Here is a 25905-nt window from a genome sequence, read left to right as displayed (position 1 = left end):
GATTAATTACATTAATTGCAGGGAGGCCCACAATTGCAGAACAACTTCTACTGTGGACAAGCAGGAGCAAATAAATGGTGTAATTTAAAAAAAATTAGAGACAACATATATAGGTAAGATTGGCTTTCCCAATGCCTACGTGGCTATCAATTCACTCCCTAAACAATCAGATCGCATGGAGACAGGAACAGTCTCTCTCTCCCCCATGAAAATTGAGTGCAATCATTACTTGCTTCCTGTTAGTATATTGCCAGGATAACTGAAATCAGAGTATCGGAGCAATTTGCAAACTATAACTGTGATGTAAATTAAATCATTCCATGGGGTTAGACATTTTAGTTTTGCATCATATGGGTTGTCAAACATAGCAACTGTTTGTAGAAAAAAATGTAAATTTACAGTCAGAATGGAATGTGTATGTTTTCTTGTTATGAAAATGTGCTGCAGACTACAACAAATTATAACAAGGGACTAATGTGGAATAGCTAGTAACATAGCAGATCAAGTTGAGTTCGTAGGTCATTATACCCAACATTTTATTCAGCTAGTTTGAGAGTCAGTATGGTAAATGTACAAACGTTAAAAACACAAATAATTCTTTGTCAACCGGAATGAGAAAGTAACTGTTACTCAGAGAATATATAAAAAGCCATAGTGGTCATTAATAAAGTGTTAATTTACCATAGTGTAGTACACTGAGACTAATACTAATTTTCTCAGGTTAGCAATAACCAGAATATAAAGCATTGTTAAACTGCCTAAATCCCAGTGCCACAACAGAATTTAAGAGCTGTTCAATACTGGAAAAGACTGTTTCAGCAGATGGCGGATTCTCCTTCACTGGAGACCTGTAAGCGGAGGTTGAATGGCCATCTGTCAGGGACGCTGACTGTTGTGTCTTTCTGCATGGAGCAAGCTGTTGACTAGATGGCCTCCAAGGTCCCTTGCAATGCTACGACATACAACAGGGCGCTAATCCCAATGAGGTTGTAGGGACACTGTCATAACAAGGACGACAATACGTGAATACATCCAATAATACAATATGACTGCCACATATGGAATGCACAAGATCCGAACAATGCCGATGAGTCAAAACAGAAATACTGCTGCGGCACCATAGAGGGTGGTAACTGGGCCCGCCCAGGGGCTGCTTATTTCCCCCACGGTGCCTTGTTCGGTCACCCATCTCCACCCAGGGAGGTTCCCACCCCCTCCCTCGACTCCTAAGGGGGCTCAAACCAGAGCCAAAAGCAATGTCTCCCCCTCTTTCTATCAGAATTTAATTCACAGTGGGTCGCCGTGTGAGTCTGTCTGCAGTAGTAGAAAAGGGCAAGAGTCCAGGAGCACCTTCAAGACTAACAAGAATATTTCCTGGCAGGGTAGGAGCTTTAGTGAGCCACAGCTCACTTCATGAGCTCACGATAGCTCCTACCCTGCCAGAAAATATTTTTGTTAGTCTTTAAGGTGCTCCTGGACTCTTGCTCTTTTTTACTATCAGAATTTAGAAGAGAAGAAACGACCCTTCGAGAACGCCCCTCCTCTCCCCCCCCTCGCTTTTACTCACCATTTTGCAAGGCGAGAGTTGGACACCTTCGGGACCCCGTCTCTGTGACCGTGAGCGCACGCGCGCCGCTCCCAGTCTTCCGCGCGGACGGAGAGCTCAGCCAATCGTCAAAGGCGAAAGGCGGGTTCTGAGGGTTCGGGAACCCCTATCGTTTCCTGCGCCTCCATCAGACCGGAAGTCCTCGGCACACACACAAAAAAGGGGGGAGAGCGGCTGGGAAACGCGCTCGCAAAAAGCGGGACAGATTTGTGTAACTGCTGTAAGAGGAGGTGCACGCTTTTCCTCGATTGATTGGAAAGCTCAGATAATGGTGTGTGTGTGAGTGTGAGTGAAGTGCCGTCAAGTCGCTTCCGACTCATGGCGACCCTATGAATGAAAGTCCTCCAAAATGTCCTATCGTTGACAGCCTTGTTCAGATCTTGCAAATTGAAGGCTGTGGCTTCCTTTATAGAGTCCGTCCATCTCCTGTTGGGTCTTCCTCTTTTCCTGCTGTCCTCAACTTTTCCTAGCATGACTGTCTTGATTTGATCTAGAACCCACTGGTTTGTTTTTTTGGCATTCCACAGAATCTAACACTCTCCTCCAACACCACATTTCAAAGGAATCTATTTTCTTCCTATCAGCTTTCTTCACTGTCCAGCTTTCACACCCATCCATAGTAATAGGGAATACGATGGCATGAATTAACCTAGTCTTGGTGGCCAGTGACACACAGATAATGGTAGCATGCCTTTTCTTTGGAAAACAAACAAAACTACCGAGAGGTTTGAGATATTTTCTGGACTCTAACATGACATTATTCTTGAGGAGACACAAAATAAAGCAAGAATTAATGCACTGAATTCATGCTGCATTGGATTAGAACAGGATAGCACAGGTCCCCGGCCGAGAATGATAATACTTTTTTGCTCCAGAGTGGTAAGCTGCAGTACTGCAGTCCAAGCTCTGCTCACAACATGAGTTCGATCCCAATGGAAGTCGGTTTCAGGTAGCCGGCTCAAGGTTGACTCAGCCTTCCATCCTTCCGAGGTCTGTAAAATGAGTACCCAGCTTGCTGGGGGGAAAGGAAGATGACTGGGGAAGGCACTGGCAAACCACCCCTAACGTCAGGATGTGATCTCACCCCGTGGGTCAGGAATGACCTGGGGACCTTTACCTTAACTCGAGGGAGGGGGTTATTTTAAGCCCTTAGCTGTTTGAACACTCCTCTTAATGGAATGATGAATGACAGTGATTCCACAGAAGAATCAGTGAAGTTTCCAACTCAAAAACAAATAATTCAAGTCCAAAACTTTTTAAAAATCCCGACCTTATAATTAAGTTTCTTTTCCCATGTGACCCATCATCTCTCCTTAAAATCCCTTCTGTATTGAAAATGAAATGGTTTGCCTGTATCACCAAATCCCTTGATGCTGCCCGCTGGCAAAAAGTAGGTTTATTCAAAGGAATCCTCTTAATTACTCTTTACCCTATTTTTCTCTGAAACGCAACAATATTTCACAATTTCATTCTGTAGATGCCCAGGCATTGTCTTCCCAAATCTTCTTACCCTTCTATTAGAGCACCACTCTAGTGAAAACACAAAACAACTGCAAGGGCTGAAGTCACAAAAGGGTGCATTGAAGAGAAATCCCTTGTTTTAAAGGAAAGAAGATGAATCAATGAGTATCTAAAAAAAACACTAAGTTTCATGAAAGGCAATTCTCCCCATAACACCGCTAGCAGGAAGACTCAGTGAGTAAGCTGATGGCACATCCAGGGAGAAAGATATCCCAAACTCCAGGGGTTTCAGGGAAACATCATAGCCGTGGTTGGCGAGCTTGAATGTCTTGTAAGTGGTCCCCAGGACCTCTAGATTGTCTTTGGAAAACTACCCAACCCTAGTGAGGAAGAGCTCTCCCATTTGCCCACTGGAACTTAGCTGGTTGGTTAACAGGGCTCTAAATTGTGTATCAGGCCACCTAGCTGTCGACTTTGTTCTGCTCTGTCTCTGCTGGTGGAAGATTGAACCTCAAGTGTTCAAACCACCAACCACAAGGTATTTCAGATATCAGAAAATGTGTTTAACTAGTCTGGTGTGTTTATGATTTCATTTTTGTCTTATATACAAACCCATGACTCTAGTTAAACATATTCCATTTCCACCCGTGCCTCCTTTTTTTGTGTCTAAATAAACTTTTAATCTGAAATAAGATTTATTTGAACATACAGGTATACCGGTATAGCAGCTAACATTCCATCCAAGTGTGTGTGTTTTTGTCCACAGTACCTGAGCCTGTCAAACTCCCAGAACTGATAGCAAAAAGGGCAAGAAACAGCCTATTAAGTCAATTTGTTGCTGGTGGCAATAGAGACCTTCCCAGCCTTGGAGGGCTCCAAGCCCTTTGCCTTCTTCCCAAGGGTGCTTCTCCTTAACTCATCACACCCCAACAGTCCCAAATCATAGCCATAGGGCTCTAAAAAAAATCTATGGTCAAGCTGAGGTTTGAAGCAAGACTCTGTGCCTATCCTGTAACCTAACTTTTAAGAGGACAGAATAGCTGAACCTACGGTCTCTCATAGCAACCCAGAGAATGTATTCCTGCTTGGGGGACATGAACCCTCTGCTGGATTCAAGCAAATGAGAAAGACCAGTTTTTTAGGGATCCAGCACAATGCAAGAGGATTACAGCCATGTAGAACCTGTGGCGCAGAGTGGTAAGCTGCAGTACTGCAGTCCAAGCTCTGCTCAAGACCTGAGTTCAATCCCGACGGAAGTCTGTTTCAGGTAGCCGGCTCAAGATTGACTCAGCCTTCCATCCTTCTGAGGTCGGTAAAATGAGTACCCAGCTTGCTGGGGGTAAAGGGAAGATGACTTGGGAAGGCACTGGCAAACCACCCCGTAAACAAAGTCTGCCTAGAAAACGTTGGGATGTGACGTCACCCCATGGGTCAGAAATGACCTGGTTCTTGCACAGGGGACCTTTACCTTACCTTTTAGAACCCTTCAAAGGGTTCTGGCCCAAGTCCAAACATATAAAGACACATAATGGCAGTGTGGAGCAAGAGGAAAACAATGACCCAGAGAAGCTCCTTTTCTCTGTCACACACGCAGAGACATTGCAAGTATTCTTAATTCCAAACCCCATTACATCCTTCGAAAATAGGATGGCACATCTTCGCACTCCGCTCACAGCAGAGCATCACTGCTGTCACCCCACCTAAACCAAAGGAACTGGTACAAAAACCCTGTATGGCACACATTTCCACTGAAGGGATGATGAGGTGAATGATAATCAAGGAGACAGCTGAGCTCTTCAAGGCTTTTAAGAGAAACTTTTCACACACTACAAGTAATGACAACCAATACCAGCTTTTCAGAACTTTTATAAAAGTTTGACTTGGTGAGAGACTTTTGACAGGTACCTGAGTATTTGCAGTTACAGTTCAAGGAAAATTCAACAATGGGATTCCAGTACAGTATTTTACAGTCCAGTGCCTCTGATCCCAGTTTGTGTACTAATTATACATAAACAATGATTCTGGAAAAAAAATGCAACCACCTCACAAAAGGGGCTGGAGATACCAATGCACTGACAGCAGCCTGTTTCAAACCTTTTGCAATACGTATATACGAAGATCGTGAATCAGCAGTTTTGTCTGAAATAAAGTGGTGATGGGTCATGAAGTCTTATGCACTGAACTGGAAATGCAGATTTCATACAACCTATCCTGAGCTTTTTAGAAAGATAAGGCTTAGAGAAAATTAAGATCAATATACAGAAGTGTCTTTATAAGGCAGTTTCAGATAGTTGTGTGTCAAATTAGATTGTGACCTTCTTTATAAGCATGCAACAGCATGTGGCAGTTATTGCTGTCTATAAACTGCTGAATCTGGTTTATGCAGAAAAGTTCTAATCTTGTGGGAAATGTTGTTCACAGACCAATTTACCCAGCCAGCCACCCAGCAAGCAGCACTGTATTTCCACAAGTCTCCCAGGTTACCACAATGAGAAGAGTGCACCAACTGCTCAAATTACTTTTTATTTTTGCAACATAACATGGCATAAACAGAATTTACAAGGCAAAGGGGACTTTAAAAGCAAACTTTCATTCTGATTTTAGAGATATTGCTAGCAAAATGCTTACAATATATCTATTTGAAACAACACTTCATGGTCAAGATTTCATTTGCTAAATATCCTCTGTTCTGAGTGCTGAAAATACTTTCCTGTGCTTGGGATATCCAGCCCCCATTTCCCACGAATACAGCAGTCAAGACAAACAAGTTTGCCGTTTAAATTAAAAGAAATTGAACAAGCTAGACTCCAGACAGCAAAAATATATACAAGCATTTACCTGTTCCTGAACTAAACATTTGAACCATAAAAATATTAATCAGCCATGCCCTATATAACTAGGGCTTCGGCAGTTTCAATTAGAGCTATCCTTTATTTAAAAATATAGGGCAGAAAGCCTTTTGAGTGATATTTATACATTAACATTATTCTAGGTCCCTATACGAATCAAGAAACATTATGCAGAACACAAACTATTTGCCATAGTTACTCGTTACCTCACTTAATTTAATTCCATTTCTGTCTTATAAATGTTAGATATCTAAGATTTATTAAAATCAATACACAAAGTATTTCTAAGGCTTTTTCTTCCCCCATCAGCTATATTTCTAATACACCTATCAGGTGTTCCAGCAGGTGCCATAAGCAGACATAGCCCTAGAATTCACACAAGTGCCCTGCAACATCCTCTACCGATGAAAGAAGTGGGTCATTATTGGGAGAGAACAACTTTTATAGGTATTCTTTAAAATGTACCCTGCCTGCCATCTTTCTTTCTTGCAAGTACAGACTGAAGGAAAGCGGACAGTGTACATGACCTCACAGAAAAGCTTTCGAGATCAGGCAGTTACAAAAATGGCTTTCAATAGCCTGGAATCGCACCCTGCTCTCCCCCTCTGTTCTGGATGGATATTTGCTACCAAAACAAGAGCTCCCTATGTCAGTTCTTTACCATCTTGGCCAGCTTTCAAAGAACTGTTGCTCCCCTCACACAATAGAGCAGTACTGGTATATAAGCATGCACTATTGTTGTTTCAAATGTCACCATCTCTCCTGTAGAGGTTTAAAGCAGCATGCACACCTCTGAAATACAACAACCTGGAGGAAAGGATACAAGGCAGTAAGCTGGGGACAAGAACAAAGTGCTTTCGTTCCAAAACAGGAGTGTATTTTAAAATACTGTCATAAGTAGCAATGGAAGCAAGGGGATTGTGATAAACAAAATATGTTCAAGTGCCAAAGGGAAGCTGCTCTAGAGAGCAAGTTTTAAGGATGCACCATTTCTACTCTTTGGTGAGTTACTAAATATTCTAAAGTAACACTTGGAAGTCTTCAGAAACTGCCTTTGCAAGGACAAGGTCTGTGAATTGCTGCACCTCAGTTTTGTCAGAAAAGTTCAAGTGGTAGCTTTGTTAGCAATGTTTAGGACACAGTAGGAACGAATTCCAGACGGACAGCTGAGTCATTCAGTTGTAGCAACGAATGGGAATCTTGTAGCACTTCAAGACTAAGAAGGTTTTTTATTTCAGGCATAACTTTTAGTGCACAAGAGCCCACTTTGTCAGTTATGTGTGTTGGGTCCCCACAAGGCTGACGTGAAGCCAAAAGCTGTGAACAGCCCAGTCAAAAAGGCAATGAGTAAAATGAGAACTCCTTAAAAAAGAAGTTGGACTCCATCTCCCATGATTTAAAAGTGACCTGGGCTTCCTGAACCATGACAAGTGCTAAAGAGCTTAGAAAAACTAGGGAGACTGCATTATTATCAATTACTGCTCTTACAGTTTTTATACTTTCCTTGATTACATCTGACTTTCACATAATTGTATCATACCAGGTGCCCTTGGGGTTTCTTGTCCGATTCTGCTATTTACAACTTTTTTCTCCAGCAACAAGACCTATCCTATGGAAGCTGACACTGGAATAAAAAATGGTCATTACAGTGCCACAAGAATCCTGTTTATTTTTACTGGTAGCTAGTAAGCCGTATCCCTTCTTCCAGAAGAAAAACAGCCTAGCATGAACAGCTAAGTCTAGTCCAAAGGCCATTTTTATGTGTTAGCCCATTAATCTACAAATGAATTCATCAGACAGGCCCCATGTTTTGTTCCCCCTGGTGTACCGTAAACAACCTGAAGTTGAAATGCACAGATTGGGTGGGAACAAACTCAAATACAGAGAAACCTGATGAATGGGATCCTTGTACTAAAATTTAACAGTGCCGAGCCTTGGATGTGTACATTTGCGCCACATGCCTACCTACACAGCTGGCTGAGATGACATGGGGAGAAGCTTTGGGAAGAGAAGAAACAGTCATGCCACGCTTGGGTAAGAAATGGTTCACACAAGCAGGGGATCTGCTTGCAGTATCCCCAGCTGATTGTAAGCAAGTGCTATAAGAAATAAGGATGCTGCAGCACTGCAGCTACCAATGGACTTTCCAGTGCATCAGCAGCAAAGAGATGCTACTAAAATGGAAAGACAATGGAAGTAGGTTTTTTAAAAAATAATAATAATCCCAGTTAATGAACACAACCCAAGATCCAGAAATACAATAAGCCTCCTGTTAGGTTTTTTAAAAAACAGATGTATCATTTTGGATTTCCCAACTGACTAAGCAGAAATCATTAATTAGTGGGCATAACATTGCAGGGTAACATCCATTTACTTACACACTAGCAATTATTAAATAAAATTAAGGTCAAGTCTTCTTTACAGTAAGATGTGCAACAAGCAGAGGCAGAGAAGAATGCACACCATATATGAATTCATGTTCTTTGGGTGCAAATCCCACCAATGGTTACTCTTGTCCAAATCCTTCTGTCTCTTCAATGGCAAACAAAAGCTTTTCCTTCAGTTGTTCGTAACTCTTGTATGGTGGCAAGTCCAAGCGGTTGAAACTGAAAATAAGCACAAATTTCCATTTGAATTCCTAACACACACACACACACACACATCCAACCACACAGTGACGAACATTCCTAACAATACTATTAACAGATTAAAGAATGGGAGACATTCCTCTGGCTTTACAATGCCCACTTGTCTCACAGCTGCAGTCTGGTTAGAAGGAAAATACTATAACTGTACTTATGCCTACCTTCTGAATTAATCTGCTTCATTTTCCCTCTGTTTAGGAATATATTGTTCATTAATGTTTATGTGATTATGTTTTATCACATTTTTATCCTACTATTTCTCCAAGGAGGTCAAGATAGCATACACACAGCTGCTTCCTTCACCCATTTTAGCCTCATAACAACTTTGAGATAGTGACTGGGTCAAGGTCAACCTGTGAGCTCCATGGCTGAACAGAAACGTCTTTTGTGCAACAAGACAATGGTCTTTCTGGGGCACAGCACTACAGCACAAGGGTTATACCATCTTCTGTGCTGTTAAGTATGATGGAACTCAATATCTTTATAACTCCATCTATGAGCAACACTTAATTCTGAGAGGGGGCAAACTTCAAGTCCTGCGTTCTGGAAAAGGGTTGTCTTACAAAGGGTATTTAAAGCTTCATTATCATGTGACACTATACTTCTGGAATATTTTTCTATAGAGGGTTTGCTAAGCACCTTCATCATTGATGCCAAAACTTATTTTGTCAAGTGTTTGGCTGTTTCCCATACTGCTGCACTGCCTGTTTCCTTGTTTTGTTCTGGGTTTTTTTTAATTTTTTTTTACATCTTGCTGCTGGCTTACACTTGTTTGCTGCATTTATTATAATTTTAGTTTATATTTGCTGCTTTGAGGAAATATTATTTAGAAAAATAGAAAGGAAATTAATTAAAATAGTTAGTTAAAGGAAACATAGGATCCTTTGTTGTCTGTGTTAAGGATGTGGACCCAGGTTATATTCTCAGCATCAAGTATTGATCGGATTCTAAACATGAACCTTTGTTCTGATTTCATAAATCACAACAGAGGCAAACCCAAATTTGCCACCAAGTATGTCCTTGGCAAGAAGCTGCAGTAAGTCATGGCTCTGTGATGAACGTCAGTGATGGGTTGACAAGCTTGTGGCACATTCATATACATCTGCCACATTCTTCAGAGCACAGCAAAGAGGTTTTGCATGAAGTGCTCTCAATCCCTTGTTAGAACAGCAATAGTAAAAACCAAGCAAAACCACTGTTTTCTCATCTAATGCAAGTGTACTCACCAAGTATGGCTTCTAGGTAACCAGTTTTCTTTACCAACTTTTTCAATACAAAACTTTTGCGGTCCATTACTCCCTACAATTAAAAACACCACATTTCAGATTTAAGATATTATACCAAAATGGAAACTATCCAGTTTTCCCATAGTATGATCCATTCTGTAAACACAGCAGCTGATGAATACTTAGCTTTCAGTTAGAAAGGCAAGTACAGATGTATTACATTGATGGCAGTAGAGGGCACCGGCTGTACTATTTAAGCCACCAAGTCCTTTCCAGAAAGGAGCTGGCATTGCCATCACAGACACATGTGGCAAAATAGTTATCACACAAAGCTCTTGCATAGCTGGGACAACACAGGGATGACTGATGTATCATCCATCCTAAGGGCACTCCACATAAGGACAGTTACATTGGCATTATGTATTCAACAATGGGCACGATTCCAAAAAGTTAGCCATATTGGTCTGTTGCAGCAAAAACAAGCAGGAGAGGCACCTTAAAGGCTACTGCAGTTTTTATCCTAGCCTTTAAGGTTCCAATAAACTCCTCATTATTGGGCAACAGCCTTTTATAACAGGATTGCAACAGACAGCACGGGAGGACAGACGTGCCAAATTAGCATAGTATATGACATTGCTGTGTTGCATCAATGCAAAGCAATTTTGCTCTGTGCTGGTGGTAATTCACACGGGGTCCTTTCTGGAGCTTAAGAGGGGAAGAAACACGTGGTCACTATCAAAATTTAACAGGTGGCAGTGGAGGGTATACATTCTCAGTGCTGACCAAAAGCAGGCATCCTCCCGACAGTTTTATCAGTAGCGTTAATTGTATAAGAGTTGAAGAAAATAGACTAAAGCCTCTGGAGCTCTGTTATATTCAGTCCAGGATACTCAAAACTGGACTGCTTTTCCAACTGAAGCAGCTAAGCAGGGCAAAAAAATAAAATACAAACCAGTTGTGACAGTTTTCTGGCACCTCAGCTTTGACCCACTCTATTTGACAAAGTAAGGATGGTAAAACACCCTTCAAAGTACTAAAGGAAAGGTTCTGAAGCAAGCTCAGCCATCAGCAGATCAACAGAATCATATAGGCTGTGGTTCCTCAAAATTGTGAAACTGCCATCCATTATGAAGACAGAGATCATTTAACTTGCCAAATGCTTTAGGTCCCTCCTTGTCACAAAAGCCTTGAAACTCTTAAGTCTTATTCAACAGACAGACAGAAGCAGGCAGACAATTTACCAAAATATCCCACCATTTACATATTATAGGGTTTTGAACCCAGATCCCAAACACAGCAGGCACATTGGCTCTCAAGCATTTCGTACAAACAGTTTTGCATACCCATAAGATCAGCAAATCCTCCAACTGGTAATCGGCATGTTCCAGCAACAAACTGTAGCAGTCTCATTCTCTTCTCATTATCTATTTCCTTCACAAACTGAAAGAGAATGCATTTTAAAAAGCTATACACTTACACATTCCATCCCTAGTGCCCCTGAATGGGCACAAGCAAGCAAGCGCTATGAAAGAAGCTCGATCAGGAATAATTTGTTTACAACTGCATTTACTGCAGGCTTCTTTTAAAAAAAGAGATGCAGCCAGGTAGGTTACCCATACTAATTTTGAAAAATGCTGAAGATCAGCACAGAAGATTACTTTTATGAGCTTAGGCATTATATGAACGAACACAACACTAGTGTGGTCTGATATATCTCACTATAACATGCCTTAAAGAGGTATAAATGGGGGGGAACACGCACAAACAAATCCTGCATGAGTAGAAAACATTTTTCCAAGACTAGCTACGTCTAACTATGTAACCAGGTACTTCTGTATCTCTATGTTTTTCATCACAATCCTGGCTGGCTACAGAAAGTAATTCCAGATTCCTTTGAACCTTACAGTAAGTAGTAGGTAACTATAAGCAGCAACCACATAACAGAACTACAAAAAAAATTCAAAGCATATTTTGCTTTGGTGATTATCTGTCAACAATTATTTATGATGATTTTTAATCTGATCACCTTAACCTTGTTTGAATGATCAGTTTGGCTTGATCATAAACACTTATTAAATAAATTTAAGCAATATTAAATTGCTTAAAATACTTTTACTGTCCTCTCACATCATTCTGATGAGAAAGCCACTACTGTTCACATTTTACAGACTGGCAACAGAGGCTGAAAGACTGTGACATGCACAAGGTCACCAAGGAGGGGGTATAGATGGAAAAGGAATGAACTTGCCTAGGGCTAACACCCACCAACAATAGCTCATGCTGCTGTGACACTAACCAAACAGCAGATAGTACAGTCTGATGGTCACCTGTAATCCAAATTTACAGGGATAATAATTTGGCAATTTTTCAAACAGGAACCAGTAGTTCCCTGGAGATGACTCAGTGGTGAAGTGTTGGTGCTAACATAAGTAAAGGTCCCCTGTGCAAGCACCGGGTCATTCCTGACCCATGGGGTGACGTCACATCCCAACGTTTTCTAGGCAGACTATGTTCACGGGGTGGTTTGCCAGTGCCTTCCCCAGTTATCTTCCCTTTACCCCAAGCAAGCTGGGGACTCATTTTACCGACCTCGGAAGGATGGAAGGCTGAGTCAACCTTGAGCCGGCTAGCTGAAACCAACTTCCGTCGGGACTGAACTCAGGTCGTGAACAAAGCTTGGACTCCCAGCATAACCTGTATACAAATCTTCGATGTTAAAGCAATACAAACCTGCCAAAACCACACAATTTGCTTGCTTGTTCTGGTGTAATGCCGATAGATGGCATGCCTTTGCCAGTCAGTTAAGTCAATCTCCTGCATGCCACACAAAAGCACCTTTGTAAACAGAAAGGTTGACATCAGTTAGCAGTTGTGGTTAAGTATAAGAAAAACCTGTCAGGATTACTTTTTTTTTAGAAGAGATAATGCATTCAGGATGTATTTCTCTTGTTAAAATAAAGCTAATTTAATCACCCAAGTACAAAACCATATTAACAATAGTATCCTACTTTGGATGAGTCATATAGATAGCATAAGAAAGACCTGTTTGAGCTTGCCTGTTTAAGGAGGCAGGCCAACCCAATTGCAACTGCCCCCTTTAATTTTTTATCTTTCCAGTGGATTAAAATATGCTACAAATTTCTTGGTTAAATCTTACACTCTAAAGACCACCTTACCTCTAGTTCCTTGGCATCAAAGTATTGCAAGTACGTCTGTGGTAAAATCTCATTGAAGCCTTCAAAGAAAGCTTGGGTCTGTTCTTCGACACCTCGGGAAAGTCTCCATTCTGCTACGAGCCTACAGTAACAAAAGCCACGGTTATTCATTCAAAAACTGTCCCATTGACTTACACTGCCAACTTTATGTCATGGATAATCCATTAAAATAGGATTGCATCCCACAGTGGTGCTTTCCTTTGGAACAATGAACCTTCTCCTGATGCAAGAGGATCTTTAGTCGTCAGCAGAACATCTTGCATTAGGGACGGTTCATCGTGTTAGAGGAAAGCATCACTGTTAGCAGAATGGATCCACTAATGACAGCACCAGTGGGAAAAAGGGCTCTGAGCAGGAAACTCTAAGATATAAAATGGGTAATTATGTCACACTGTTCTGTGCAGGCATACAGAATGAATGGTCCTTCCTTTGGGAAAGACATCTGGAATGGATGGTCTCCTGAGGCTTTCATTTCTACAATTTCAAACATTTGTGGCTCTCCCAGTGTAAAAGTTGGCTGTCTGCTTCACAAAGCTAGGTGGAAATAATGGATAACCTCTCTGTTTTGAGGAGAAAGGCATTTTGGGAATGATGTGCATGCGAAATGAGGAACATCAAGCTAGAGTCCCTCAGCAATAGCGTCACTGATACGGCAGCAAGCCTTGATTGTATTATACAGCATAAGCAGACTTGTCTGTTGGAAGCTGGTGGCCTATGTCAGTAAACTCAGCCTCCTATGCTACAATAGCATCCTAATGCATTTTCAGGAAGGTTGCATTGGGAATAAAGCTTCAGCAGTCGCTCTTTCTGAATTCTTTTGGTGCCAATTTTACACTCAATTCTTCCATGCAATCATGCATACAAACAAGACAAAAGTTTTTCCAGGGTGCTCCTATACTGGGAAACAAGTGCTGTTGGGACAGCAGCCAGAGGATGCAACTACCTTCAATAATACCAAGGAAGGCTAAAATATACATACAAGTTTTTAAAGGACTGAAAAGTAGTGTGAGTTATTGCAGCATCTGTTCTGCACTAAACGTGAATTAAACTCTGCTATATTTATGGACTTTTTCAGCAAAGGGCTGAAGCAAAGTGATCTACATTAACAGGCCACGTTATGTATAATCAGCCACACAACTTCACCCCAAACCTGCCTGGAATTGTTCCATTTTAGAATCTGCATCTTAGAAATCAACTGCTCACTGAGCATGAGCGACATCCCCAACATTTAACCAAATATCCAGGATCCACACCTTGAATAAAAGGTCTTACATTTTAAGGCAAGAGCCCTTTGGCTCATAGCCCATGGCTCCAAGCTGATGCCTTTGGGCAAGCCAGATACTGAATCCTGTACCAGCCCAGGCCACAGTTTGCTAGTTTATTTACATTGTGTTTTTCTTTTTTGCTGTTGTGAGGTGCTTGGAGTCCCTTCAGGGAGAAAATCCGGCTAGAAATACTTAAATAATGTAATAACAAAAAGACTAAACAAAAAACTGTACCTGAAAACTAAATTTGCACTTACCTAATATATTCTTCTTTGTTCTCCTCAGTAACCAAGAGATTACTGCCATTGGGCTTCAAATCGTGGCTCTTAATTTCACCTAGAATTTCTTTATCCACTGAGAAATACATTTCCAGGCCACATTCCTCAATATTGTTTTCCCTACAAGAAACAAAGGCTACATGTTGTTCTCTACAGAAATATCTTCTCTGTAAGATGTACACCCTAATCATAACCATGTGACCTTGGAAATAAGCACTATTAATTTTATGTTCAGGACAGAAGACAATTTTTTTTCCAATTAAACAGTGCTGTTTAAATGTTCCACATTAGGTTACAATTCTTTAAATTAGTTTCTTCAACAACAAGGGAGGAGGAAGAAGGGTTCTACTGTGAGATTTCATATTTTTAAGTCAATTTGTGCAAAATTTGCATCACAACATGTATCACACTGCCGAGGTGAGAAGTAGTCCATGTGACTACTCGGGAGTCATCCTCTGCAATGTGCAGGCCAGCAGCTGTGTAGAGAAAGGTAACTTGAGTGGTGTGCTGATACTGCTAGTGGCAATTCTGTAAATCACAACATGATTTCTTTCAGTAACTGTGATCATAGGAATTGTTGGCTGTTTGGGGGTATCATTCCACATGGTGTGAGCAACCTGAGGTATGGCTCACACTTCTGTTCCATTATGGCAGCAAGCTTGACCATGGGGTGGGTCTAAAAGATATGGGAAAAGTCTTTCAGTCTTCTATTTTATTTTCTTAATGCTCTCTCAATACTCTCTCTTGCCCAGCAATATTCTCTACTTTGCACAGAGTAAGCTTGCAGAATCTGTCTTTCAAACAAGAAGCAAAGCTAAGAAGTTTGCACATGAGGCAGATAAGAGTTCGTTTCTAATCAAAAAGAAATGTGATCCAGAATTCAAACTAGCAACTGAATAGTGCAATGCACCAAACTTAGATGCTGCATAAATCATTCATACTTTCTCTTCCTTTCTTTCTCCACAGTTAAACAAAGCAGTTCTTTCACCTGGTTTTAGGTGTACTTGAAATTTTAATGTATCAGACTTCTCTGTGGTGCAGTCTGATTACAAACAGGGTCCACTTATTCCCTAAGTGCCAATGTTTATGCTGGACAGTTCTATTTCAGTTATCATACAAGAGTTGTAGACAATATTTTAATAAACTTACTTACAGCATATAAAAATTATTTGGACTGGGTAGTCTTCAAATCATGAAGGGTCCACACTAATGAAATTATACACCTTGGCAGAAACAGAATACAGGGCATTGGATCCATAGACTCCCTTTGGCTAAATGGGGAGCCTTGTTCCCATGGGAGTTCCCTAGATCCAAATTTTGTAACTTATCCACTATACAGCTGAAATTAATATTCTCCTAAAAATTCTTTTCTGTGCCAGACTCTGGATATTAAAGCCAATTCAGAGTTTAAGGAACTGTTGGTCAATGCACGGCAGGTGAGAGAAGGAAAAATGATACATAATGTATGCCCAAGAAACAGTTGATTTAACTGTATTTGCTCAATATCAACAAAGCTATGTAATGATATTTTTAAAATACTTGATCACTGACACGTAACTGCATTTGATGTTAGGGGTCTGTATCTGATGCAGCACAAAATTATGAAGGTGCTTGCAGCACCTGAATTTTGAGACAAAGTTGCTTAGGAAAAGGCTAATTCAAATTCAAACAGTGCAATTGGAAGTGTTGATAAATGTCAAATATTGGTTCTGCTTTAATACATGTTTCACGTCACAGTGCTTGTATTGCTTGAGCATACATACACAGATACATTTCTGGATAGTTTCAAGGACAAAGAAGTCAGAAACTCACTTTACCCAGATGAGCGAGTTGTAAAACTCTGGATCTATGGATTCTAAATCTTTCAGTCCCACTGGCTTATTGAGGATACGTTTGTAGAATGGTAGAGAAAAACCTGTGTCTATAAATTTCCCATGGAACAATGCCTGCAAAAGATGGAAACTGGTATTACATTTTATATAGCAATCTCACTGAACAGAAATCCTTATCCATTCAATCCCACATTCAGAAAATACCAAACAATGGGTCAAAGCCCATCTTAAAGTATTTAAAAAATCTCCCAAAAGGTAATTGAGCTGCATCTACAGCTACTGGTGGTGAGGAAATGAGAAAGAAGCAACGAAGTATGGCGATATAATTCTACCCTCAGCAAATGTGGGGCAGGTTAGAAATTTCAGTTGCACAGACTATAAACAGGAGATGACAAAGACTGTAACCCAGGGGTGTCAGACATAAGGCCCAGGGGCTGGATTCGGCCCCTTAAGAGCTCTTATCCGGCCCGCAAGCCAGCTATGGCAGCCACCACCCCCACTCATGATTTGGGCTGGCAAGGCCCAACCAAGTGACATTTATGTCATATCTGGCCCTCGTAACAAACGAGTTTGACACCCCTGCTCTAACCCCATGAAGTCCTTGGCTGAGCTACGATTTGAACTGATTTATGCCCAATATCCTCCATGCTGGCTTCATGCAATAAAGGTATATTTTAAGAAACGCTGCTTCTATGTATGTATTTGAAAACACTAAGGATTGTATTTGATTTATGATGATTATACCCCATCTGTCCAAAACTGAAGGTGGTGCACAGCAATTTCTGATGTAAAAAGAATACATTCCCAAAATGTGCATAATTGTTAACATCTAAAGGTGGGAGGAACATAATCAAGCCTGAACTTGCCCTAGAATCTAAAATGACTAAACTGAGGCTATTGTACTTTGGTCACATTATGAGACGACAAGAGGCAATAATGCTAGGAAAAGTTGAGGGCAGCAGGAAAAGAGGAAGATCCAACATGAGATGAATTGACTCTGTAAAGAAAACTGCGGCTCTCAGTTTGCAAGATCTGAGCAAGGCCGTTAACAATAGGACATTTTGGAGGACATTAATTCATAGGGTTGCCATGAGTCAGAAGTGACGTGATGGCACTTAACACCCCCTCCCCATATCAACCTGTTCTCCCCATTGTCTAATCTGGTACGCATCCTCTTCCTCTTCCTTATGACCATATTTGGACTTCTGCTTCCCCTGGTTTTACATATCATTAGCTGCTTACAAAAATTCAAACCCACCAATAGAAAGCACAATCCTGCCCTTTCAGTCCAATACTACCCCAGATCCTAACTCTGCATTAAACTGGCCAATAGCAAGGCTTCCCCATTGGAGCCCAGGTTCCTCAAGCTCTTCAGCCATGTCTCTCAACTTGTCCCTAGTATCATCCTCCTCACAAAACCCCAACCAGCTCTGAACTCACCATGGCAATAAATCTGCCAATAAAGCGGAAGTATTTCAGGTGGTCTGGATTGATGTAGGAAGCGGGATTTATCTGTAGGCAGTAGTTATCCTTCCCTGCATATTCAAACAGGCAATACATTGGATTCAGCACTTCATGCGACAACAGAAAGAACCATTCCCTGGAACCACACAAAGAACTCACGGTCAACACCACAAAAAAACAAACAAGTTTAGACACTGTTCAAAGAGCACAACACAGTTGGTTTTTACAGAACTTCTACAATCTCTGATCAGAGTGGGATTACCCTGGATTCACTTACAGGTAACTACTTATTTGTATATGACTGGTTGAAGCACTGGTATGCATTAATGTTCATTACCTTTCTTTCCTTGATAAGACTAGTTCTTTCATCTCATAGTTGTTGCTACCCCATCACTGACAAAAATTCCTAAATTTAGATTATATGGGTCGGATCCAGTGCAAGACTTCACAGCAGATGTTACTCAGCCTTCTCCAAGAAAGCCAGCTGTTTGTCCTGAACCTCCTGAGGTTTAGGAGTACCTCACAAGCAAAATGTACCATAGGAAGGGGCACTGCAACATCAAGGAAGGATCGGGTAAACACTGCTTTGTACCATATGGGGCTTGCATCGGCAGATAGGGAAAGGAGAGGTGAGTTTACGAAGTTCCCCTTTGAACACAGCAATGCCTTGTTTGCGGGCAAACATTTGGTTTGCGAGGCTCCCCCAATCCTCAGAGAGGAGGAGTTGCAGGACAAACTGCAGGCTGTTTGGTAAAGGTGAGGAAAGAGCCACTCTGCCAACACTGTCTATGAACTATTCTGCTGTACTTTTGATACTCCATTAGACTTTTAGTTTATAAATATTACATGTATGATGCCGAACATCCAGTGTTTCAGCTTTAAAGGTGAAAAGCATATTGACTGATGGCATTTGGATTTACAGACTTTACGAATGAGATGGCCAGAGCAGACAAAGGCATTTTAAAAGTTCTGTATTTGAGAAACCCGAGATGGCACAAAAAACTATCCTTGTTTTGAATGCTATTAAGTACTACAGCTGAGAATCTGTATTAGAGGTTATTGAAGTTCATTTTTGCTACCTCAACTGAAGAATTACATATTTGTGCCTTACAATCTAGCCTCATTTTGGCTGTTGCACACCTAGGAAACTTTTTCCTTTCTATGTATCGGCCAATCAGGAGCAAAATTATACAGAAATGTTTTCTGATTTAAAAGAATAGTTTTCCTGATAAGGTGAATGTAAAGGGGGGGGGGTAATGCTGTGAAACATACAACCTGACATGTTTTCTAAAACCTACATAGTAGTGTTTTCTAATACCTACATAGTTTTCTAAAACCACATTTTGTGGTTTCAGAGGGTAGCCATGCTGGTCTACAGAAGAACAGCCAGATTCGAATCCAGTAGCACCTTAGAGACCAACAAGATTTTCAGGGTGACAAAGGGAGGATCTGACAAAGGGAGGATCCAGATGCTACTGGACTCAAATATTTTTGGGTGTGTGTGTTTAATGAAATAAGACATCCTTACCTTGCAACACCACCATAATCTAATCCTTCTTCTCCAGGGAAAATGACCCACAAGCGTCTTCGTAAATCCTGAGGGCTGAGACTCATTATCTTAGTGGGGGGAAAGTTAGGTAATTAATATTTTCACAACGATCAGACTGAAAGGAATTTAGTTACTGCACCACCCTACAGTTCCTAACACTCCCAACCATATAAGCCAATAATATGAAAACAGATGTTGTAATTTTGTTGTTTTATTCATTCGTTCTGGAATGTGATTTAAATATAATTGAGGAGGAGACTATGAAGTTGCTCTCTGCCATTAGCTCTTTGAACAATTTGACTGAGCCATTTATAGAATTGGACTGGAAGTAGAAGCAAGGAATTAACAATCAGGTACATTTTGGAGGGTCAAAGTTAACAGAAAATATCTTCCCTGCACAGTTTCACAGTAAGTACTCAAGCATAGCTCATTACCTGTTGAAAGGAGTCTTCAAACAATGTCTTTCTGCTCACTGTGATTTTGATGTGCTGGGGCATAGCCAATTGCTGAAATGCAAGAAACAGGTTTAAACACACATGTATTACATTCAAGGACACATAGTAGGATTTATGGAAACAGCATATCACCAATAGGAGCCACAGTTATGATTTATGAAGCATAGTGTGTTTTTAATTATGGTGCCAATTAGGTAATTTTGGTGGATGGAATTATGGATGTACAGCCCCCTTTAGATGGTATTGCCTATTCAAACACAAAGCACAGAATGGAATTCAACAAGTTCATCTCTTCGTCTCCACTGATAGACTTGCAGAAGCAAGTTCCAGTACACTTAACAGGGTTTGTCAGCTACAGCCTACATTTGAAACCCTCCCTGCTGAACCTGTAAGTCAGGATTCTGCTCTTCTGTTCCAAAATCTGCCCCGTCCCCCCATGGCACCATTTTACATATATAAAGTGTCCTTTTAGATCAGTGATCCGACTCTGTGTGTGTGTTGCAGTAAACCTAAACATCAAAAGATCATTCACTTTTGGCTGTAAGTATACCATTTGTACCTCCTGTGGGGGTCCCAAGGCCAATATGTTTCCTATTTACCCCTCCCCCTAACACACACATGAAAAAGGCAACTCTTCCTCTCATGTTAAGGATTCACTGTGAAAACAAGAGGTGGATTTCACTGTTCCATAATGTCTCAATATATAAATATTTCGAACCCTTACAGAAAGCTGCAAGCAGTAGAAAGGAGCATCAGGGGAAGCCCCAGACCTCTAGGCCCTGTTTTTTTGGCCCTCCAGGGCAACTGGCTTGCTACTGTGTAAAACAGGTCACTGGATGGACCACTGGCCTGAACCAACAGGGCTGTTCTTACATCAGAGTTAGTTTTACAGCTGAACATGAAATACCTTCTGAATTGACAGATTAGTTTTACCTTTGGTCTGTAACAGAAAAATCAATTGATTTTTTTTAAAGCTTGTTTGCAATTTGTTCCTAGTCAGATGGGGTAGTCATAGTATTGAGGATGAAAAATGTGTGATGCAAGCAAAAATCTAACAAATTTTATGCTGCAACACAAAGAGCTGTAAGCTTTGTTTTTCTTAGTTGTAGACTTCTGTTGAAAGGATAAAGATGACCTTACTTGTCTGGATAGTCACCCAGTATACTATCTATTTCGCTAATGCCATTAATGCCTTTCACCCACCAAAATCTTGTTCAGGATTTGCACATAAGATACATTTTAAAGTAAAAAAATATTTTCTTTGGTAGCAAATGGATCTAAAATTTGATACTTTTGATAATTTGTAACTGAGGGGAGGAGGCTATATTAATGCCCTTTCCTTCACTGCTGTATCTAGCTGTGAGCTGCCGCTATTACAAAAATCACTCCAAGCCAGGAGCAGAGGGTCTTTGCGGCATCAGCAATCATGTGTGCTATATTATATAACATGTATTTCTGATAACTCTTATCCCAAGATTACAGTTAAAATGTTTGTTTGGATGCTATTAAGAAGCTGAATCTTCATAAATGTATTTCCAACATTAAATTACCTGACACCAAAACCGGAAATACTGGACTTTTGCTTTGAAATCACGAACATAGGCTATCTGAGGTCCATTGTCTCTGGAAATAAAAAGCAAAATTACATCCATGGAACACAACTATGCTCCATACATGTGCTTCACCATATACCTGAGTGCCTTGCTTAAGTTTAACTAGCAGTTATAAAACCGGAAGCCATCATTTTAGGAATAACACATTGATATATTTACATCTTGTAAAAAACATTTTTGAAGTTGTAAAATACCTCATTTAATCTGCATCTGGGCAAATATTGTTTCGAGAAACATGTCAACAAAATATAACTCTTCCTATACAGTAGTCCTTAATTTCAACCGTTTCCCATTCTTCCTTGCAGTTAATAAATTATTCCCCTGCTAATAGTTTCTACTTCTACTTATTCCTTCAGGTAGGGAACCAAATGAAAAGAGTCAATGTGGGGAAAGGGTGCCTTTTAGACAGTGGTTTTGACGCAGCAATGTGAGAGAGTGGCAAAGATGTACTTGGTGCAGCAACTTTTAGCATTTAATATACTTTTTTAACAAAATAATGTGCATTTGTATCAATGGAACATACAAATAGGTTGCATGACTTTGTTTTTGCCCTTGTGCATGCAAAAAAGTGGGGGCACAATCACTTTCACTTGGAACAAGTAGACAATGAGGAATAATTTCAGTGCTTAGTTTTAGCATGCATGGAAAACTTCCATGGGATCCAGCCCACAGGCATGCATCCTACCACTGTCCTCAGCAAAACTTTGAAGCCTTCCTCTAACTTAAATGGAGTAAAAGCCACTTAAGTTGAAGGCAAGCACCATAGGCTGGAGAAAAACTCCAAATTTAGCTGAGCAGAGGAGTGGTAGGCTGCATGCCCATGGTTAGGGCCTGAATGTGCACAGGCAAGAAGAGTCCAAAATCTCCCACTAGAGCTACAACTTCCACTGCATCCCTCTTTGTTCCCAAGTTTCCTCTGTCTAACAAGAACTGGATTTTTTAGCGGCCTGGAGTATAGCAAAAAATAGTGACGATCAATTCTGCAAGCAACATTATGCTTACAGTTATTCAGATTGAATTTATTATCCTATTTTGATTTACAGATGCAGTCCAGAGGATATAACACAATGCACAGAAGGGAGACAGACCTTGAGGAAGCAAGGTTAAACTCATTTTGAAAAACAGCATTTCCAAAAAAATGAACATTTCACTTTCCTCACCTCTTAGACTAGACAGTGCTACAGATTATGTATAAATATGTCATTCATAACATAGTTGAGCTGATAGCTACCCAAGCATTTGTTAATGTTCGCTTGGGTTAGTTTATTCTTCAACGTTTAAAAGCAAATCAACACAACTGTCTCAAAGATGACTTGCCTAATGTAAATTGCCACTTTAAAATCATGCCCTTTGACAGGTATGCTACACCGCCACAGAAAGTAACAAAACCAAAATATCTACTGTCAATCATCCTAGAATCCCAGAATGAATACAACAGACCACAATAGTAGTTTGTTTTACTGAAAGAAAGCTTACAGAGCAGACTTTCCAGTACGAGGATCTATATATGTTGTTGTTCTTCTATTGTGATCAACAAAATATGGAATTCCATCCACAGTGAATCTCATCTCCCAGCCCTCTGGTAAAGGTTTTTCATTCAACTGACTGCAGAAACAGATATACATAAGATATTAATCCACATTATACATATTATTGGCAAATAGTACAACAAGCCACTTGATGCTGTTTTTATTCACAGTTTTAGTAGAGTGCCAATTCTGATTAAAAGATTAGTTATACCAAGAGTCAAGGAAGATATAACCAGCGGCACAAACTAGAAAACTGTTTACCAGCTTATGATTTTTCCCTTCTTCCCTACCCCAAAGTGTTAATATACTCGATTAACCACTTGTGATCAGAAAAGAGAAGGAAAATTACACCAGACAGCCTAGCCAACGTAACATGGTTATTTGGTAGGTTCCACTTTTATCATCTTCCACCAGCCTTTGTGTTCAATATTTAGTATTGCAATCTTTGTTTCTTTGATGTCCACAGATACCAGGTGGATTTTTTGTTCTGTTAGTGAAAAAGTGAATGGTTCCCAAATCACAGAATAAAATCCAGAAAGCCTTACCAAAGTTACTGGAATTATTTCCTCATGATCTTAGGGTCGTGGATTTGGGGGAGAAAAAGATAGTTAGGCGGGTGCAAAATTCCATGTTCGCTAGTTCAAGGATAAAAAGTTACAATTGGTTTACTAAATTTTCTTGTGAGAAACTACAGAATTCTGCACCCAAGAAACCAATTTCCAACCTCCATCTCTGGTGCCTATTTGGCAGGAAATGGGGAGCTTTGGCGAAGTTCATAGATTACTGTCCCCATGATCCTGAAATTGCGTTACAAAAAATTCATGGCCGAGGTCTACAATGCAGGCAGGGTCGCTGAGTAGGGGGCCAAAATTCCTGGGGCTCAAGTCATCTGGAGGACCCGTGAAGTCTGCATTTAGCCAAAGCATCTCAATCTATTCTACTTCTAACGTAGTTCTGCACTGCAGCCACTGGGGAGCACGGAAGGCAGAGCACATCCTGCTAAACCAATCAAACAAGCCAGCGCAGCACTGGGGCAAGACAACACCAGCCAGCACAGCTCATGGCTGCTATAGTCACTGCCAGACTGAAGCCTCCTAACAAGGTTGTTGTTTCCAGGAGCCTGTTTCCCCTCTTCCTTTCCCCCAGCTCCACAGTTTTGTCTGCTCAGTCACATCTTGTAAACTGGGTAGTAGCGCCGTGTGTTGGAGAAAAGAAGACAATTCTTCCTCTTTTAATTTCTGTTCCTCTTTTTCACACTTTTGCTCTCTTCCTTTCATGATTAGCTTTTATTTATTTTCTCCCTTCTAATTTCCCCCCCTTTGAAAAGCTTGGTCTCAGCTCCTTCTCATCCCTAGTCGGAAACTTAGAACATACTTAATAAGTGAACCCTTGTTAACATTATGAGAAGGGGAGAGTTAATATTTCCCCATGATCTATCAAAGCAGTAGACGGATGCTCCCTCCCTTTACATGGATAGCAATGGGACGTTAATCAGCCTTAGTGGTTACACATGTGGAAGTCAGACCCCTCCCCCAATTAGATTTAATTATATTTTAAACACTGTTCAGGAAATGAGTTTTTATTACTGTGGGATATCTAATATCCCTTTGTAAATGCTAGTGTAGACACTAAGCATGTTAGAAGCCAAATGACATAACATTTTTAGAAAATATGTAGGCAAAATCCATCTCAATGATCCCAGTACATCTCATCCAGCACCACTACACAACCAATTTGCCCCTGCTTTTGTGCTAGGTAAAGGTACAGGTACAAGGGTAAGCTGAAACAGATTTATTACTGATCTACCTACTAAAGATTTGTTGTGATATGAAAATTTTGTTAACCAGAACCCACTTCAGAGATAACAAGTGTATCCTATATTGGCACACATGTGTGTACAAATATAAAATTAGACACATAGTTTGGATCAGGTCACTTGAGGGGCCCAAGATTTTTGACTGGGGTCCCATGGGGGCTCTTGGCAGCCCTGAATGCAGGCACTGAGGAATTTCAGTTAAAACACTGGAGTGTTTTCAGCATGATGCCACAACTGCAGGATTGTGTAATTGCACCCGTTTAAAAACAATTGGGGAAAAACGCCAATAACTGATCAGCAGAATTCCACTTGACTGAGTTCAGCTCTGGTAAGTAATATGGGAGCTGGGAACCACAAGAGATCACGGAAGCATTGGGATGGAATGGAACTCAAGATCCTCTTGCCTAATCCCCTCATTTTTAAGGAATTTCATTTTTATTTCACAAATATTCTGCATAGTTTCAGAATTAAACCTTGCCAGTCTTCATTTCTCCCTTGGTTTGAAAATCCAAGCAAGAGCCAAACGTGAATAATTTCAAAAGTAGAACATATCCTTTAAGTTAGTGTTTTAAACATTTGTACCGTCAGGTGTTATGCATACACATACACCTCATGTTTTAAATCTCATGTACTTCTGTCTTTTAATAGGATGTTAAACTGGAAATCTGCAAGGAATGACAGGAGGGGAAATAACTTGTAAATTCTTCCCACCTTAAACCCTATGAGCTCTAAGAAGCCTGAGCAAGCTCATTCTTCCTCCAACCCCACTGTCTCCTCCAAATAGTTCTCAAGATGCTTTGCCTTTAAGTATATTTAGCCCCCATCAAGCTATTGTTTGGGTTTATATTTGTTCTGATGTATTTTCGGAGCCCTGTTTTTCAGTCTGTCTGGGAAGTGACCAAAATATGTAGAAACCTTTACTTGCAATTAGCCTGGTTTTCCTGACTGGTATGGGGACCAGCCACTTCTACTAGATATAGAGAAAACAAGCTATTTAAATATTTTAGCTTGAATCCAAAGAGATCCGCACACTGGCATAAAGCTCCTTGCGCACACATTTCCGATTTTTCTCTTCTCACATCAAGCCGTTGCACCTCAGTGA

At 40.6% G+C, this 25905-nt stretch overlaps 1 protein-coding gene across 1 annotated transcript in view; it reads right to left on the bottom strand.

Moving 5' to 3' along the window:
- Positions 1–8202: 8202 nt before the first annotated feature.
- Positions 8203–25905, bottom strand: part of ITCH (itchy E3 ubiquitin protein ligase) — a 68641-nt gene continuing 50938 nt past the window's right edge. The window contains exons 13-24 of the mRNA XM_056844458.1: positions 22935–23063; positions 21396–21468; positions 19825–19896; positions 19370–19458; positions 17818–17977; positions 16358–16491; positions 14525–14665; positions 12964–13084; positions 12518–12622; positions 11131–11227; positions 9788–9860; positions 8203–8522 (exon numbers count right to left, since the gene is read on the bottom strand). Coding sequence (XP_056700436.1) covers positions 8423–8522; positions 9788–9860; positions 11131–11227; positions 12518–12622; positions 12964–13084; positions 14525–14665; positions 16358–16491; positions 17818–17977; positions 19370–19458; positions 19825–19896; positions 21396–21468; positions 22935–23063 — 1294 coding nt within the window. The 3' untranslated portion in view covers positions 8203–8422. The remainder of the gene's footprint in view (positions 8523–9787; positions 9861–11130; positions 11228–12517; positions 12623–12963; positions 13085–14524; positions 14666–16357; positions 16492–17817; positions 17978–19369; positions 19459–19824; positions 19897–21395; positions 21469–22934; positions 23064–25905) is intronic.

The sequence above is a fragment of the Euleptes europaea genome, chromosome 2 (assembly GCF_029931775.1).
Source record: "Euleptes europaea isolate rEulEur1 chromosome 2, rEulEur1.hap1, whole genome shotgun sequence".
Lineage (NCBI taxonomy): Eukaryota > Metazoa > Chordata > Lepidosauria > Squamata > Sphaerodactylidae > Euleptes > Euleptes europaea.
This window is presented reverse-complemented; position numbering and strand designations above follow the sequence as displayed.